General features: G+C 53.9%; 1 protein-coding gene and 1 long non-coding RNA gene across 3 annotated transcripts; one reads left to right on the top strand and one right to left on the bottom strand.

Moving 5' to 3' along the window:
- Nucleotides 1-227: 227 nt before the first annotated feature.
- Nucleotides 228-7378, bottom strand: LOC144331250 (uncharacterized). The gene is made up of 2 exons (XR_013398246.1): nucleotides 3317-7378; nucleotides 228-2496 (listed from the first exon to the last, which is right to left on the bottom strand). It is a non-coding gene; the product is annotated as an uncharacterized LOC144331250 (long non-coding RNA).
- Nucleotides 7379-7559: 181 nt separating this feature from the next.
- NKX2-3 (NK2 homeobox 3) lies at nucleotides 7560-12333 on the top strand. Of its 2 annotated transcripts, XM_077947196.1 has the most exons (3): nucleotides 7560-9290; nucleotides 10791-11242; nucleotides 11331-12333. In XM_077947196.1, exons 1-3 carry the CDS (start codon nucleotides 8933-8935, stop codon nucleotides 11409-11411), a joined length of 891 nt encoding a protein of 296 aa, XP_077803322.1. In that variant the 5' UTR covers nucleotides 7560-8932; the 3' UTR covers nucleotides 11412-12333. The 2 variants fall into 2 exon arrangements, with proteins under 2 accessions (XP_077803322.1, XP_001106216.2); XM_001106216.5 differs by having other exon boundaries at nucleotides 10791-12333.
- The last annotated feature ends 4140 nt before the right edge of the window (nucleotides 12334-16473 follow it).

Below are 16473 nucleotides of genomic sequence, written 5' to 3' on the forward strand. Positions count from 1 at the left end.
TATTTCTACTGTTACAGCCGCTCACTACCAACCCTAAAAGGTAGTCACCATTAACTCCTTTATGGAAAGGAAACAGGCTCAGAGAGGGTAAGTGACTTGCCTAAAATCACACAGCAGGTGTGGGGCCAAGCGGAGAGATAAGAAACCAGGCAAATCCAATGGCCAGATGCTCTCACCCACCGCAGAGGGAAAAGGAGAGAGGGCACAGTTTAGTGCAGGACGAGGCCTGGGTGAGAGAGGGACACCTACCGCCAGGGCAGGTCCCCAGCAGCTGATTTATTTGCATTCCAGCAGGGACGCTAATTGGTCAGATCTTTATCTCAACACGATAACAATGACATGGGACCTCAGGGATTTGTTTACAGCAGCTAAAAATGATGCATTTGTGGGAATGGGAAGCTGGGTTGGAGTGCGGGTTTTGTTTGCGGCTGCTTTAGCTTCAGAGGGTGGGGAGTGTCTACTGGGGGAGTGGGGAGGCTGAGAGGAGGCTGCTGGTCATTCTGAGAATATTTCCTAAAACTAATGATTAAGAGAATTAGTCTCCTTGTTTGAAGACCCCAAAAAACACAAAATGTGATGGACAATTAAATAATGCTTCTGTAAGTGGGAAAAGAGAGCGCCTGGGAACTCCACTCTCCGCAGATCTCTGCTCAGCCCCAGCCGCCACCGCAAGAACCGTTTCTCCTCGCATAGGTGCGGAACTCTTTGTAAGTGCTTTTCTTAATCCTAAAGGCAGGCTTATAAAGTCCACACCGTTATTATCTTCTTTTGTAAGTGAGAAAACTGCCATTTAACGAGGTTGAAGGACTGGCTCAAAGTCACAAGACTATAAAAACAGCAGGACTCCACATCTAGATCTGGTGGACTACAGGGCCAGTGCTCCAGCCCAAGACAGAGGCATGAGGTATGATTATGACTTAGAGAAAGCAACATCTCCCTGGGCCCCATCCCAAACCCAACCTCCTCACCTATGGAGTCTCCTTGCAGAGGAGGGTGTCACCAGGGCAACCCTTGCACATGAATGCTCAGGAGACCTGTCTACAGCCACTCACATGCATGCTTACTGACTTACCAGTTGTGGGAGGTATAAGATATTCACATCTGCCTGTGTACATGCTCCCTCATGTGGGGGCACAATACATACATATATATACACACGGGCCACCCTTCTACTATACTAATGTGGAGGGCATGACACATGGAGTTTTTAAAAGTCTAAATTTCAGAATATTTCAATGTAGTTTTATTACTTTCAACAACACACAGAGTCATTACAACTCTGGTAATAACATCTATTCTCTCTTCTCTGACTACAGCTTAGACAGGCCCTTATGGAACCACTTTGTACAAGACTAATTGTAATGATCCCATAAATTGCCTTATAGAAATAGTGCATCTGATAGTCATGGAACTTAATTTTCATCTTGGATCATATAAACATTTCTCTCCAAATCTCGTGTCACTACCAGTAATTCACATTATTGTTGGGGGAGAGGGGAAAGGAGGGAGAGAATTTAGAATGAGCGTTGGCCAGCCCTGTGTTAATGACCACATGATCTGAAACAGCAGAGCCCTAATGTGGAGTCTACATTTATGGGCAGTCCTGAGTGCCTTCTTCCCCATGCCCATCCACATGTGCACTCACTAATGTGTTCACACAGGAAAGCACTTTCCTCTTCATTCAAGGAGAAAGGCAAGTCGGTAGAAATATCTGTATCATGTCTCTATCCACCTACTGGAAGGAAACCTATATTTCTCAGGAGATGAAACTGCCACCAATCTCAAAACTATGGTTGCAGCTGGAAGGTAAAGGGTAGAGGGTGGCTGGCTGGTTGCCTGCCACGCATCTGGGGAGCCCAGCTCCCAGGGGAGAATGCATGAGACTTAGTCTCCTCTCAGGAGGCCAGTGACTCAGTGCCCCCCCACTGGCCCCAGTTAGGGAAAAGGTAGGAGATTATTGGTGGACCCAGAGCAGCTAGAGTGCTCAGTCCTTGGCTGGTGTGAGAAGCCAGGGACCCCACTCTTTTCTCTTAGATTTGGCCCCTGCATTTTAAGGCGATCTCTGAGACACCTTCCAGTTGGGGTGATCTCAAGACAATACAACCCCCAGTCTAAAGTGGGGCTGTTGGGAAAGAAAGGAAGGTCAGTTTGCTCTCACTTGTGTGTGGTGCAGTAGGGGCAGGCATTCCTGGTCTGGGAGCCCCCATCTACTCTCAGCTATGCCTGGGGCCCAGGCCTCATGGTCACCTCCAGCTCTGCTCTGGTTCTCTTCAGACTGCCACAATAGAAGGAAATGGAGGCTCCTCAGGATCTGCCTGGAGTGGGGATTTCCATGGGCAGGGCAGCCAAGCCTGCCACCTGGAGCCCCACAGACCAGCTAGGGCCCGCTGCTGAGGCTACCGGGGAGTGGGGGCTTGGGAGGTGGGAGAGGTCTTACCAGTTGGAGCAGGGCACAGAGTAGCTTCCCTTTCACAAGCAAAGGGGTGCACGGGCATTCTCCTGAGCAGCCCTGAGGGTCAGAAGCAGAGGGGTGGGATGGGGGAAGGAATGTGGGGCTCAGGAGTGAGGTCTTGCTCAGTTAGTCTCACCCCACCTCGCCGAAGCCCTCCTGTGCTGCCCTGATTCCCTTCACATCAAACATCTGCAGGGGCCACGATCAAAAAACCTGAGAGCATCAGAGTGGAGGGGGTAAGAAGGTAGGGAAAAGGGGGGAATTAAACAAGATGAGGGGAAGAGTGAGAAAATAGGTAGGAGGGAAACAGGTGGGGAGGAGTGGAAACAGTGAGAAAGGAAACTGAGGAGATGGGGGAGGAGGTGAGGAAGAAAGGAAGTGGGGGAAGGGCATAAAGGAAAAGGGGTGGGAGAGTAAAATGGGCTCCGTCAAAGACCAAGGGGCTACGAGGGGTAAAAGACTAGCAGTGAGGGAGAGGAGGACTGCAGGCGGAAGAGCGCGCGCGTTTTAGGATCCCCGACTCAGAGGCTCTGCCCGGCCTCTGGATGTGGCGAACCTCAAGAGGTAAGAAGGTCTTTGCCTCTGGTTGACAGGAGCGCGGAGAGGTGGAGGGGAGTTCGAGAACCTAGAGGCAGGTTCAAGGACAAAGGTGCACCTTGTGCAGGCCGACCAAGTCACTCTAGCCCTCTTCGCTAGGGCACCGGGCCCTTGGCAGGCGGATGGAGAAAGATGCCCTAGGAAAAAGCCCAGCACTGCTAGGCCCTAAGTGCACTGGCTTGGAGACGCGGCGCCAGTGGCGGGCAGGGCACAATGAGGCCCGGAGCCCTTACAGTCGTTGCAACCTGGAGCTACCGAACTGGAGACCTCCGATCTGACACGCCTGCGAGGCTGCGAGGTCCAGAGGCTGGACCTGGTTCCTAGGGCGCGCCACTCCTTCTGACCCCTGTGGCATGCGTCCTGGCGCGCCGCACCAGTCTGGTGCCTCTGCCCTCGGTACTGTTCCCTGGCTAATTCTGAGCAAGGCCAGCAGCCCACGGTCCCACCCGACCCCCAAATCTCTGCAGGGTCAGGCGAGCCGAGCCGGAACTGCGCCGGGGCAGTGGTGATGGCTGGGCGTCCCTGCAGCTTCAGGGCCAAGGGCAATAGGGGGGCTAGGCCCGCAGACCCGGCAGTCCGCTGACGCAGCGAAGGTCTAGCCAAACCTTGGGGATCATTCTCCCAGTGCCGACCGAAGACCCGGACCTCCGGGCTGGACGCGGAGAAGGCCAGATAAGACGTTACTTAAACATGTTACTTAAATAAGACTGCAGTAAACGTTTCTTTCCAAGTGAGAAAAGTCTTTTTCGTTCTCAGACGGTTTGAAGGTATTTGTGCCAACGTGACCCCCAGGGAGATTTGGAGGAAGCTTTCTATGTCCTAGGAGGCTGAGATCCCACGGAGCCGGTTTACTGTTGAGAGCAGACAGTTTCGAGTAGATAGCGCTGGAAGAAACACGAAGAATCTCTCTTGCTTCTTGGAACGCGATAACCACATTTCTCTCTCTATTCCCCCTCTACTAAAAATCAGAATCCGCACGAAGCAGGCAGTCGCTCTGGTTCAAATGAATTAATTTGCCGAAGACTGCAGCTGCTCTTCTGAAGTCAGATTACAATTTTAAAAGTTTATACACATTGAAATTTCGCTACGGAAAGTTAAACGCACGCTAGCAACAACAACAAAAAAGGAATGCATTCAGAATTCCAATTTAATCCTCAAGTTAAAACTGCTCACTGCACGCCCAAATAGCGCACACAAAGAGTACAAATAAATGTCTGTATACAGGAGTCCTTTATTTAGGTGTTTTTTGTTTGAAAAAGTATTGAATTGATTTTCATTCAACAAAGATACAGTCTGTTCGACATGTTTTATTAACAGAACTGGTTTTGGTAAAGAAAGTGTAATTTACATTTTTATCTTTAAAATTTTTGGAGGGGCAGATCCACAAAGATAGCTGTGAAGCCCTCTCCCTGAGAAATCGAAAGTCACATTCTCAGCAAGGACCTGCAATTTACAAAGAACAATACAAATTACTGTATTTGGACTAATTTTCTCCCAGGAAAGAGAAATACTGGTTAATTTAGAAAACTCAATTCCAAATAAAATCTAGGAAAATTTGGCATTCCTACAAACACATGCAAAACAAACTAAATGCTTAAAATAGCATTTCAAAATCTCTTTTTATGAAATTCCTTCAACAAGAAAAAACCTCCCAAGAAATTAGACCAGTTTAATGCCTTCTAGGACTCACCAACGCAGTTGACATTTCTTTGAGAGCACAAAATGTATTCACCCATCTCGTAATTAAAATGCTATTGCTTCTGAATTGCTTTTAAAAAAATGGGTAGCTTTCTAACATTCCTTAACAAAAAACCAAAGCAAAGCACACTTGCGCATACACACACACACACCCCCACCACCACCATTACCACCAACAAATTAACAAAAACCCATTTAGTGGGTCTCTCTCGATCTCGTAAGTTGACATTGAAAATGAAACTTCTAGAAGAGCAATAAAAAAAAAAAATAGATTTCCCTGAAATGTTTTGGCTGAGTTCATCACAGGATGATTTTTCATGCTTTAATAGAAAAATCACTTCTGATTGTGGTGTTACATTGTTACATTTTGATTAGAAAGCCACAATAACTTTCAACTTGTTTGTGGCCTTTGTTACATAATTAAATGACTATTTGAATAGCTGAGAGATAACGGGATAAGCAGTGGCATTTACAACTAAAATTATCTATTATCTGCCTATATTTATATGTACATTAAGCAATGTTTGTGTAGACAATAACAGTTATGAGAACACTTTACAGTTTTCAAAAAATTGTCACATTTTTCATTTGATAATGCATTTATTGTAATGGCTAGCATGTGGTTCCTTAAAAAAAAAAAGGTACAGACGTTTATGTCTCTATACAGCACTTCCCCTTCAAGGACTTTACCACCGTTTACTGATGATCTTTAATCATAGGGTGGGGTAGAGGGCTTGTATAAATGTATGAGGTGATGAAAGCGTAGGAAGGCAGATACACTCGATTAAAACAAAATCAAACGCTTCCATGGATGCAGCCATCCTTACTTTATCTGACAGTAATTAGCTAAAGTGTCTGGAACGAAAACGTATTATTAGTAGAGCACAGCTCGAGGATTTCAAAGATCTCCTTTTCAGACAAGAGAAGGCAAATGCCCCAGAAGGCGATCGTAACTGGATAGGCGTTGGAACCAGATCCCACTCTCTGATAAGAGACTCCTGCGGAGCGACTGCTGCTATACAACTACCGCTCTGGAGTTCTCCTTTCAGGCCCGAGGCTGTCGCGGGTACAGGCTGCGCGCGCGGGAAAAGGAGGCCACCTAGATGAGACTGGCCCGGCAGGGATCCCTGCGGGGAAGCACGGCCACTGGGCAACCAGACCAAGGGAGTCTGAACAATACTGAGGAGGTAGCTGGAGACAACCCAAACCCCTGCTCTGGGCATAAAACTCAGATCAATCTCTGGGATGCAGTAGCAGATAGAGGTTTTCCGCAGGCTGGAACAGCACTGCGCTGGGCTGGGGATGGGGAAAGGAAGCGGCGATAAGGCCTAGGCCCCACCCGACAGGCCCCTTCGCCTGGGAGTCCTCACAGGCCCTAGTGGCCTACTGAGGAGCAACCTGCCCAGGGTCCTCAAAAGACAACCGCTTAGGCCTGGCGCAAGGTACCTGGCCGGGGGGCGGCTGGGGCGGCGGGATTTGGGGTAAAGGCACCCGTGGGCCTGCTGGTGGGGAGGAGACAGCCCCCTGCGTGAGCTGACAGAGGCGCCCTGGTGGGCTCTGGCGGCAGCAGCGCGTCTGTGGGCGTGTATCGGCGATCAGGCGCTAGAGGGGCGCTTTGTCCTGGTGGCAGTTTTAAGACCTGGATTGTTGGGGCTAGATTTATGTAAGGCCTAGGAGCGAAGCGAGGCTAAGAAGCAAGGGAGTGTAACAAGGAGAAATGCAGGCTTCGGTTGGAAACTGGGGAGAGAGAGATTGTTTCGATAGCCTTTCTCCTTTTCTTTTTCCAGAATCATGAAATCACCTGAGGAGAAGAAAACTGCGGACTAGAAGAGAGCAGAAACATTTCCCCTGAGACAGTTTTGCCCCGGAGGTGGGTTGGGGAAGTGAGGCTGGAGCTCAGCTTCCTGCTTGTATGCTCGGCGGCCACCGTTATGCACACACACTCAAGGTCCGCCACCCCGCAGTGCCTTGCACCCCTCCGCCCCCACCTCGGAATCTTTGCGCCCGAGCGCTCGGGATCCACAGCAAAACCAGGCACATTCCTCCCTCTGCAGACTCACCGCCTGGTTTGTAGACACCGGTCTGCGCCTGGGGCGTCAATAGTTTCAGGATTTAAAACAGAAAGACACCGGGCGCCCCTGTGGCTGAGGAATGGCGGTTCCGGCGCAAGACCCTGCCCACAGAGGGTATCTCCCCACTGCCTGCGGGCAGCCGCCACCTGAGTACTCCCGGGCGCACGTGGCCCGCGCGGCATCCCAGCTCCCCGGGCGGACCCAGGGGCTGCCTCTCCACAACATTTCCGCTCCCTTCTGCAGAGCGCCGCCTCTCCCCCGTCCCGACAGGCTGTCTCTCCCTTCAACCTTGAGCACCCACTCCTGTCGCCGTTGCAGGACCCGCGTGGCAGCCCTCCACCCTCGTACCCACTCCCAGCCGGTGTCTTATGCCGCTCGGAGGCAATGTCCACCGTCCCTGCACCTTTCACCCGCCCCTTCCAAGTGAGACGGGTCTCTTCCAGCTCCGCCATCCTGACGGCCAAAAAATTGCTTGGAGTAGCTGAGGCCGGATGAGGAGAGCCACGGTTGAGCTGGAACCGTTCCCTAATTTTTAAGGCCAGCGCTGCACACGGGTCTTTCTACGGCCCTCAAAGCAGCGCCCGCTGCTCCTCACTGGGCTAGGCCTGGTAGAGAGCAAATGCCTGTTGTGGAAGAAGATGGTCCCTACCAGCGCGGAGTTTCCAGAATCTGTGGGGAACTGCATAGACTCCCCCAGAAAACAACCAGGGCCTCATGAAGGTACCAGAAGGCGTGTAGGTAGAGAAAAAGTAAAAGCCTGTCGGAGAGGCAAGGCCTACATTCAGGATCCTGATTTCAATAGGCGGAAAAGAAGGCCGCCAAGGCTGGGTCACCTCTCTTGTGAGGACAGATCCTGCTCTCAAAACCGTAAGAAGCCACCCAGTGTGCCACACTCCAGCCACGCACCACCAATGCAGTCAACAAACACTGCTTGACCTCACATACAGAAAAGCAGTAGTTGACACGTACTGAGCGCTTAACACGCGTGAGGCCCTGCACTAAGATGCTGGCGTGTTTTGCCTCATTCAACCCTAGCAACAACCAAAAACGGTATTACTGCCTTCGTTTTATAGACGAGGAAACAAACTTAGAAATGCCCAAGATCACACACTGACTAGGCCAAGCAAGAGCTGTCGAATACCAAAGTTTAGTCATAACTCTATCTTCCTTTCACATACTGCTCCGTGCACCTGCTGCCAGGGATACAAGGGCAAAAGCAACCCCAGGACCCTGCCCTCGTGGAGCTTACAGTCTAACTGGGGCGACCAGGCAGGCACCTACAGCTATAGAATTAAGTGGGGAGTGATAAGTGACACGCATGTCTTGCTAACACAAGTTGCAAGTTCAGAGGCTGAAAGAGGGGACTTCCGGCTAGACGATCTAGGCGCTCTTCCTCGGAGAATATTTTCCACTTGTGGAGGCTAAGGGTCAGAAACGTGTTCCAAGTGGAGAGAAAGCTTGAGCAACGGCAACAAGTTGAAAACGGACATGTCGCCCACCCATAGACAGATAAAACACTCCGTCTCCTCGTGGATCCAGCGCCCGGTATTTACCCGCCAGGAAGTTTTCCTGCCCCGCGCAGCAGCTGAAAAAAGCACACCCCAGGGGCATCCTTCCCTGGCGTTGTTCGTGGACAGCAAGCCTCCCAGAACTGGCCTAGGTCGGGAAGGTGCAGCCACGCGGGAATCAACGGTTCAGGAACCGGATCAGTGCAGCCTCGCCAGCAGCATCTCGGACTTCAGGACTCTATACTAGTCCTTGTCTATTTCTGGTAGAGCCGCAACATCCCACTCCGCAAGAGCAGGGGGCGTGGCCCACATGAGCCGGAACCTATGGGGAGGGAGGCTGGGGCGCCGGCCCCGCCCTCCGACGTGACGCAAGTCTCCCGGACAGAGGCTTCGGAGCCCCGACCCCACTCCCTGCAGTGGCTGTAACAAAACCCAGACCCCCAGGTCCCGGCCAATGGAGGCGATTTAGACTGGAGTAGGACCGCGTCTGTCAAAAGCCCGACTCTGCAGCAGCGGCGGAGTCCAGGAGGAGAGCTGGAGCCGCCGCGCTGCCTCCCCGCCCCCGCCGGGATTTATTATTTGGACTAGACAATTAAGTGGCCCTGATGATGTTACCAAGCCCGGTCACCTCCACCCCTTTCTCAGTCAAAGACATTTTGAATCTGGAGCAGCAGCAGCAGCACTTCCATGGTGCGCACTTGCAGGCGGACTTGGAGCACCACTTCCACTCTGCACCCTGCATGCTGGCCGCAGCTGAGGGGACGCAATTTTCTGACGGAGGGGAGGAGGACGAGGAAGAAGAGGGCGATAAATTGTCCTATTTGAACTCACTAGCCGCAGCCGACGGCCACGGGGATTCAGGGTTGTGTCCCCAGGGCTATGTCCACACGGTCCTGCGAGACTCGTGCAGCGGGCCCAAGGAACATGAAGAGGAGCCCGAGGTCGTGAGGGACCGGAGCCAAAGTGAGTAGAGGGGGAAAGAAAACGCACCCGCACACCTGGAGCAATGGCAGAGCGCACACAAACAGCCCACAAACCTTGCCAGAGCGGCTGCCCACCCCTTTACCCTTTGGCTGGGGCCATGCCTCCGCCCTGGTCGCGAACAGCTCCACAAAGCGCAGGTACCTGCGAGGGAGATGGGGCGGAGAGACAAGGACGAGGTGACCCTGACAACTACTCCTCCCCAAAGGGGGAAATGAGGGAAGGGAAGGTGGTTACTACTGCCCTGATGCTGAGAGGCGACGTGGGCTCAGCGCCTGGGTCCTCATAACTGGCAGTATTTTTGCTCTTCCTCGCCTCCACCCCTCCAAAAGGTTCTTCCCCCAAAAAGGGCAGGAGCCTGGACCTTTTTCGTTTTCCCTCTAGGGTGAGATGAGTTCTCTTAGCCCAGGGCAGCCACCCCTTCTTCTCCAAAAAGACAGCCCAAGCAGCCTGTGTCTCTCTTATCCGCAGGGGGCAGGAACTTTGGTGGATGCCAGTTGGGTGGTTTCCTCCCTTCTCTGCTTGGAACTCAGCGTCCTTGAACCCGTGGCACCCGGTAGAGAGAGAGGAGATGATCGAAAAGTGCATGGGAACACTGTCTATTCCGCGCGACCATAGCTCTCACATCCCTAAGGCGCCGGCCTTTTTTGAAAATCCGTAACGTTTTGCTTTGTGTCCCAGGCTGCGGGCCGAATAGAAAACGCGCCGAACTTGAGTCCGAGATCTTGGCTGCTCACATTGGACGGGAAGTAAATTGATAGGGAGATGGGATAATCAAATAAAGTCCCCAAGGAAGCGTATTTAAGAGGACAGAATCTCAGTCTTTCCCCCAAGAGGCGGTTTGATGTGGCAGAGGCCAAGGCCTATGCTCTCATAGTTCCCAGAGCCTAAAATCGGCATGAAACTGTCTATAACTAGTCAATCAAACTTCATTTTCAGAGGACACACGGACATTGTCATCACATTTGCATGTAGTCTTTTATAAGCCACACACACACGTCCCTGGGCCATGCACAAGCGTTACACTCGGAACAGATTTTCGCTCAACCCATGCCCACCGGCCCACTCATACCAACACGCCTCACACCTTCAGTTATCCTTGGTGGAGCAGAAGGCAAACGAGTTTGCAAATACTGTAGTTATTATGTAGCTGCAAGCCTTCATCCTGAAAATAGTCATTAGCACGTCGAGCCGCACATTTAATACAGAGTAATCTCTTCTCTCGCAGATGCTCAAGATCCAAATAAACACGCACTAACTACCCCTCTCCAGGAAACGCGCCTCCGCCTGCTAAGGGCGTTCTTTCGGTACTGGGGCTGTCGCAGGGTCCCACAGCGCCAGGAGCCACAAACGTTCCCAAAAGTCCAGCCATTTACTACCGCACGCTCTGCTCAGCCGCCAAAAGGGGTCACGGTGCTCCAGGACAGGAGCCGCGGTGCGGCTGGGAACAGCTAAGGACGCTGTTGTTTGCTTCTTCCGCAGAAAGCTGCCAGCTGAAGAAGTCTCTAGAGGCGGCCGGAGACTGCAAGGCAGCGGAGGAGAGCGAGAGGCCGAAGCCACGCAGCCGCCGGAAGCCCCGGGTCCTCTTCTCGCAAGCCCAGGTCTTCGAGCTGGAACGCAGGTTCAAGCAGCAGCGGTACCTGTCGGCACCCGAGCGCGAGCACCTCGCCAGCAGCCTGAAGCTCACGTCCACGCAGGTGAAAATCTGGTTCCAGAATCGCAGGTACAAGTGCAAGAGACAGCGGCAGGACAAGTCTCTGGAGCTGGGCGCACACGCGCCGCCGCCGCCGCCCCGCCGCGTGGCGGTCCCGGTGCTGGTGCGGGACGGCAAGCCGTGCGTCACGCCCAGCGCGCAGGCCTACGGCGCGCCCTACAGCGTGGGCGCCAGCGCCTACTCCTACAACAGCTTCCCCGCCTATGGCTATGGGAACTCGGCCGCGGCCGCTGCCGCAGCCGCTGCCGCCGCCGCGGCCGCCGCGGCCTACAGCGGCAGCTATGGCTGTGCGTACCCGGCGGGCGGAGGCGGCGGCGGCGGCGGGACCTCCGCGGCGACCACGGCCATGCAGCCCGCCTGCAGCGCGGCCGGAGGCGGTCCCTTTGTGAACGTGAGCAACCTAGGAGGCTTCGGCAGCGGCGGCGGCGCACAGCCGTTGCACCAGGGTGCTGCAGCCGGGGCCGCGTGCGCTCAGGGCACCTTGCAGGGCATCCGGGCCTGGTAGGGACGGGGCGAGTCACGCGGCAGGCACCCCAGCGAAGCCTGGCGCCGCGGGACTGAAGCTCGAGAAGGGCCTGACCTAAAGGTCAGGTCCCCTCGTTAAAAATATATATATATACGTCTCGCTCCTCCGGGCTTCGGATCGCAGCTCACTCGAGGCCTGGGGAAGGGGGCTCAGGGGCAAGGAGGATGACTGGGTCCGGTCGCCAGGACTGTCTCTGAGGCAGAAACGCCGGCTGGGCGCCGGCGGGGACGATGGCCCCGACCCTGGCAGCGAGGGGAGTGCAGGCGGCTAGGACCCTGGCCGCGCTTGGTTCTTCCAAAGTGAGAAGGGCTTCTCTCCCTCTGCCTTTCCGCGGCCTCCGCGAAGCATTGGCGGGGAGCCCAAGGACATAACAAATTAAAAGCATGAAGGAGAGAAAAATGGGAGTCGTGGCTTGAGAAATTCCAGGCCCTACCGATTCTCTGCCCCCTTTGCGGGCCTGGAGCGCCATAGCACAGTCGATTTCGTTTCCCAGCTGTCTCCCCTCCGCAGCAGATACCTCTGTCCAGATCTCCGGATTGTCGGGGGACGCAGGATTCTTCGAGGAAGACCAGCCGAATGAGATCAAAAGTTGGGGGTGGGGGGAGGCTGAACAAACTCGAAACCTGGTGGCCCACCGGAGGTGTTACCGGGTTTCCTTTCTGTTTCGTATTCTGTATTCAGCACATGTTATCTATCTATCTATATAACTATAACCACACGCCGTGTACACACCCGCTGCCACACACTACAGGAGTCAATAAACAAGGTGCAATATTTTCAGATCATTGGCCGGCTACAGAATTTGTTTAGCCCCCAAGAGTGGAGAGGAATCCTTTAAATAGGGCCAGAAAGGGAGGAAAAGGTGCGAGGGGGAAAGCCATCCTCTGTGGGCGATTGCAGGCCTGGTCTCCCATGAGCCAGGCCCCAGGCTGTAAGTCTGGTCTCTTCATGGCTTTGTTCATTAATTTCTGTTTACTTTTGCGGGCTGGACAGGTCGAAGGCTCAGGGCCATTTGAAGTCCCTGGCTTTGCAGTTGCCCCTAAGTTTTACCCAGATGCTTGGACTAGCTGTATAGACCTGCGTTCGGTCAAGTCTTGTAATCTGCCCCACCTCGAGGGTCGCCAGGGAAAAGGAAGCCTCGCCCCCAGGCCCAGCTGTTGGCGGCGCGAAAGCAGCCTCTTCCCCGGCTGCAGCCAGGGCTACCAACGCGCCTGGGGGTGCTGCGCTGCGCCCCACCGCGGCCGAGCTCTCCCCCTTGGCCGCCCTCCCTTCTCCCCCGGCGGCCCCGGCTTTATGCGGCTCCTTGTCACTTGCGGAGAATGCCTGTGCGAGGCCTGTGCTGCCACACGGCCGATTGTGAGCGTGCCAAGGCGGGTGAATGGGGAGGCCTCAGAGCGCCGCGCCATTGTGGGGCCGGGCCTCGCTGAAAGGCGGCTCCGGGCCGGGAAGGTGCGGAAAGAATAGCTTTTTATTGGAGTCCCGAACAAAAGGTGTGGTAGGAAGGCGAGGTCCCCTGCGCGAACAAAAACCCCAGCGCGTCGGATTGACGTCCCCCCCGAGCTCCCCATTGCTTCTCAGAGCGGGGGCTTTGTGCAACAGTCTGCTCAACAGAGGGACGGAGAAATGTGCGGGGGTTTTGTTCCCCACTTTTTGTGAGCTGGGGGAGGGGGCGGCCAGAGGGACGGGGGCTGGGCGGGCAGCAGGGAGGGGAGCGCTGATTAGGCCGGGCCGGCCGGGGCGCTGAGACGTTCAGCGGGAGTCGGCGGCCTGAATGCTGGGTCATTATTGCTACAAGTTTAGCAATTTCACCCTTACAGGAGGGGGTGGGGCTGCTAGGCTGTGGCGGGGCCGACCGGCTGAGGAGCTGGAGAGACGCGAGGAGGAGGAGGAAAAAGAAGGAGGGGAGGGAGGGAGGCAGGCAGGCAGGCAGGCAAGGGAGCCCTCCGAAGCCCTCTGACCGCCCAGGATGCGACTTGGACACATCCGAAAGGGCCTAGCGGGAGGCTAGAGAAGCGGCACTTGGGGGACGAAGACCTTCCCTCCCCTCGCCTCTTAGGCGGCAGAAAGACCCCGGAGCCGAGCATGAGCCAGTGCACTAGACTGCAGGTCCCGCAGCAACTCGCAGCCGCGTCCCTCCTCTTTCACGCCACCCCCAAACTGGGACACAGCCTCCCACCACCGTGATGCCCCAATCCCCTTCCCTACCGTGATCCCTCTTCTGGAGCCATTACCTTCCCATGGATTGCTTAGGCAAAGGGCTGGAGAGGGAATTCTTGGCTCCTTACTTGCTTCTCACAGCCTGCAGCTGCAGACTCATTCATTCATTCATTCATTTATCCATTCAACTAGGTATACTGAGCACCTACTATGTATTCACTTGTACTGTTGAGTTGCTGGGAACGGTGAAAAAAAAGTGTCCCTAGACTGGTGGATTTTATTTTCAGGTGTGCAGGTGTGGGTGGTGGGAGGGTGAGACAATAAACAAATGCAAAAACAGTAGATGAATTCTAAAAAGGAAATAGAACCAAACGCTGGGAGTGGAGGTCTTTTCAAGTAGGCGGTGGGGAAAGCCTGTTAAGATTACATTTAAGTCAATGCCTGAATGACAAAAGGATGTCATTCCAATAGTGCTTTGCTATCTCAGCCACCATGTCTCTGCACATGCCCTCCTGTCCAGCTGGAATGCCCTTCCACCCCCATTTTTCTGGTGAACTTTTGCCTCTCCTTCAAGGCCAAGCTTCCTTCCTGAACCACCTAAGTGGAGGTAATCACTCTCACATTTGTGCCATCAGAGTCTTAGGTACTTTCCAATATCATAACATGGTGTCATGCAAAGATTTATTTGTCTCTCTCCCTCCGCAGGAGAGATGTGGAGGGCCAGGATGGCATCTTTTCCCTCTGGGACAAGTACCACAGTAGGAGCTCATGGGGCCAGGAGGGCTGTGAGATGCCCTCTGGGCCCCTTCAGCACCTCTTCCCTGGTTCCTGCTGCCTGAATTGCCCAGGTGCTGTTGAGCTGTGGCCTTGGCTGCTGGCCTGGAGGGAAAAGTGGAACTGGAATCTTGGCTTCCCTGGGCCTAGTCAGGACACTTGGCAACCCATTTCCAACCCAGCAGAAGGTCCCACCTCTTCTGTACCCTGTGATACTGCCTAAGGACATCCCTCCCCACAATGTTGCACCTCATCCTACAGCTCAATACCTAGGATAGAAGGCTAAGATCTTGGTAAAGACCTTGACCCCAGGACACAAAGTTTGGGGCCTGGGGAAAACTAGGATGTGTAAGAAACCCAGGACCCGCATCTGGGACCCAATTTGACTTCCCCTACATTCACTAGGTGCAGGGAATGGAAAGTCAGCAAGACCTGGGCCAGCACCCTGTGAAAGCTCACTCCCCAGGTGGCATTTCAGCACCTTCACTCTCGGAACTGAAGTCTCTAGGAATAGCTGCGCTTGCTCCACTGGGGGTTTCCTAAGTAAGCAACTACTTTGCCTCCAATCCAGTCCCCTATCCTGCTGGTCCTTGGCCTCTCAGTGCTCCCAGCACCACACACCCACTTTCCTTCCTGGGCTTCCTCTTGCCTTGTGTTGGTCTTCCTTCACTCTGCATTCCCTCTTGTTCTGGAAAAGTGACTTGTGATCCTCACAGAGGAAACAGAACTGGTTCTGTGGATTGGCTTCCGCAAGTTTGCGTGTCCTGAGATACTTGAAGCCAGCCTAGACCAGCCTGCTCTCTATCCTGCTCCGGAGCCTGCAGTCTCCAGGCATAAATAGCTCCCATCATTTCATTGGAGGATTTCCCTACTGCTCATTGCTGGGGTTCCTCCATAGGAGGTTGAAAATCCTTGGCCAACGCAGCTACCTCTTCCTTGGGCTCCCTCTCCAGGGGAAAAGTTCCCCCTGACAGGATGAACTGCTGCTTCATTAAATTGTCCTGTGAGCCAGGAGGAATCAAAATCTACCCATTAGACTTGGAACAGGCCAAGTAAGTTGTTCCTCTGGGCTGTGGTTTTTGAGATCTATGGTGGAGAGAAGGGTAAACCATATGATACCAGAGGTCACTTCAGGTTCAACCCTCTTGGGTTCCCTTGGATGAGTGTGTAACCCCTCCCCACCCACTAAGCTCAGGGTGGGTTGGCACCACTGGTGGAAGAAGTGGGATAGGTTTTAGATGGCTAAAACCTATTTTCCTGTAGAGCCTGATCTTGAGGAGTTAAGAGGATGAACTCTGAAGTCAGACTGAGTCCATTCTATTCTCAGCAGCACCACAACCAGCAGTGGAAACCTTGAGTAAATTAGAAGTGCCCTGAACCTCAGTTTCTTCCTCTATAAAATGGGTATGCTTGTAGCACCTTTTTTTGTTGTTGTTCCTACAGTAAAACATGCAAATAGTTAAGTATACAACTCAGTGAATGTTTATATAGTAAATCTTCATGTATCAATCATTTTGGCTTTGGAAGTTAAATAAGATGATCAAGCTCAATACCTAGGATATTGCGTTGATGTTCCAGGAAGATGTCTAGGACGCTATTCCGCCCTCGAGGCACTCGCAGTTCCCCGGGGTGAGGGAGTGGGGACAGGGGCGGGGAGGCGGGGACCTGGACAGCACAAGGACCGAAAACCCCAGCTCTGCGGGCGCGCGTCACCACGGAGATCTGGCAGAGCCATTGCGGGTAAACCTGGGACAGGTGGCGCCCGGCAGGGTCTGCAGGGCTTTGACTTCGGCTGCATCTGGGACATTCGACAGAAGGGGAAGGTGAAAGGACGTTTCCTGACGGAGGCACGAGTCCTCTCTAGCCCACAGCTGCAGGAAGGAAAGGGTAAGGAGGGGAAACCCGGCGCCTCTCCGCGGGGCTTCTCTCGGGCCCGCGGGCACCGCCCGGGTGACTTGGGGCCGCGCGTCTGCCAGGGTGGGGCCGGGTGGGCG

The sequence above is a fragment of the Macaca mulatta genome, chromosome 9 (genome assembly GCF_049350105.2).
Source record: "Macaca mulatta isolate MMU2019108-1 chromosome 9, T2T-MMU8v2.0, whole genome shotgun sequence".
Taxonomy (NCBI): Eukaryota; Metazoa; Chordata; class Mammalia; order Primates; family Cercopithecidae; genus Macaca; species Macaca mulatta.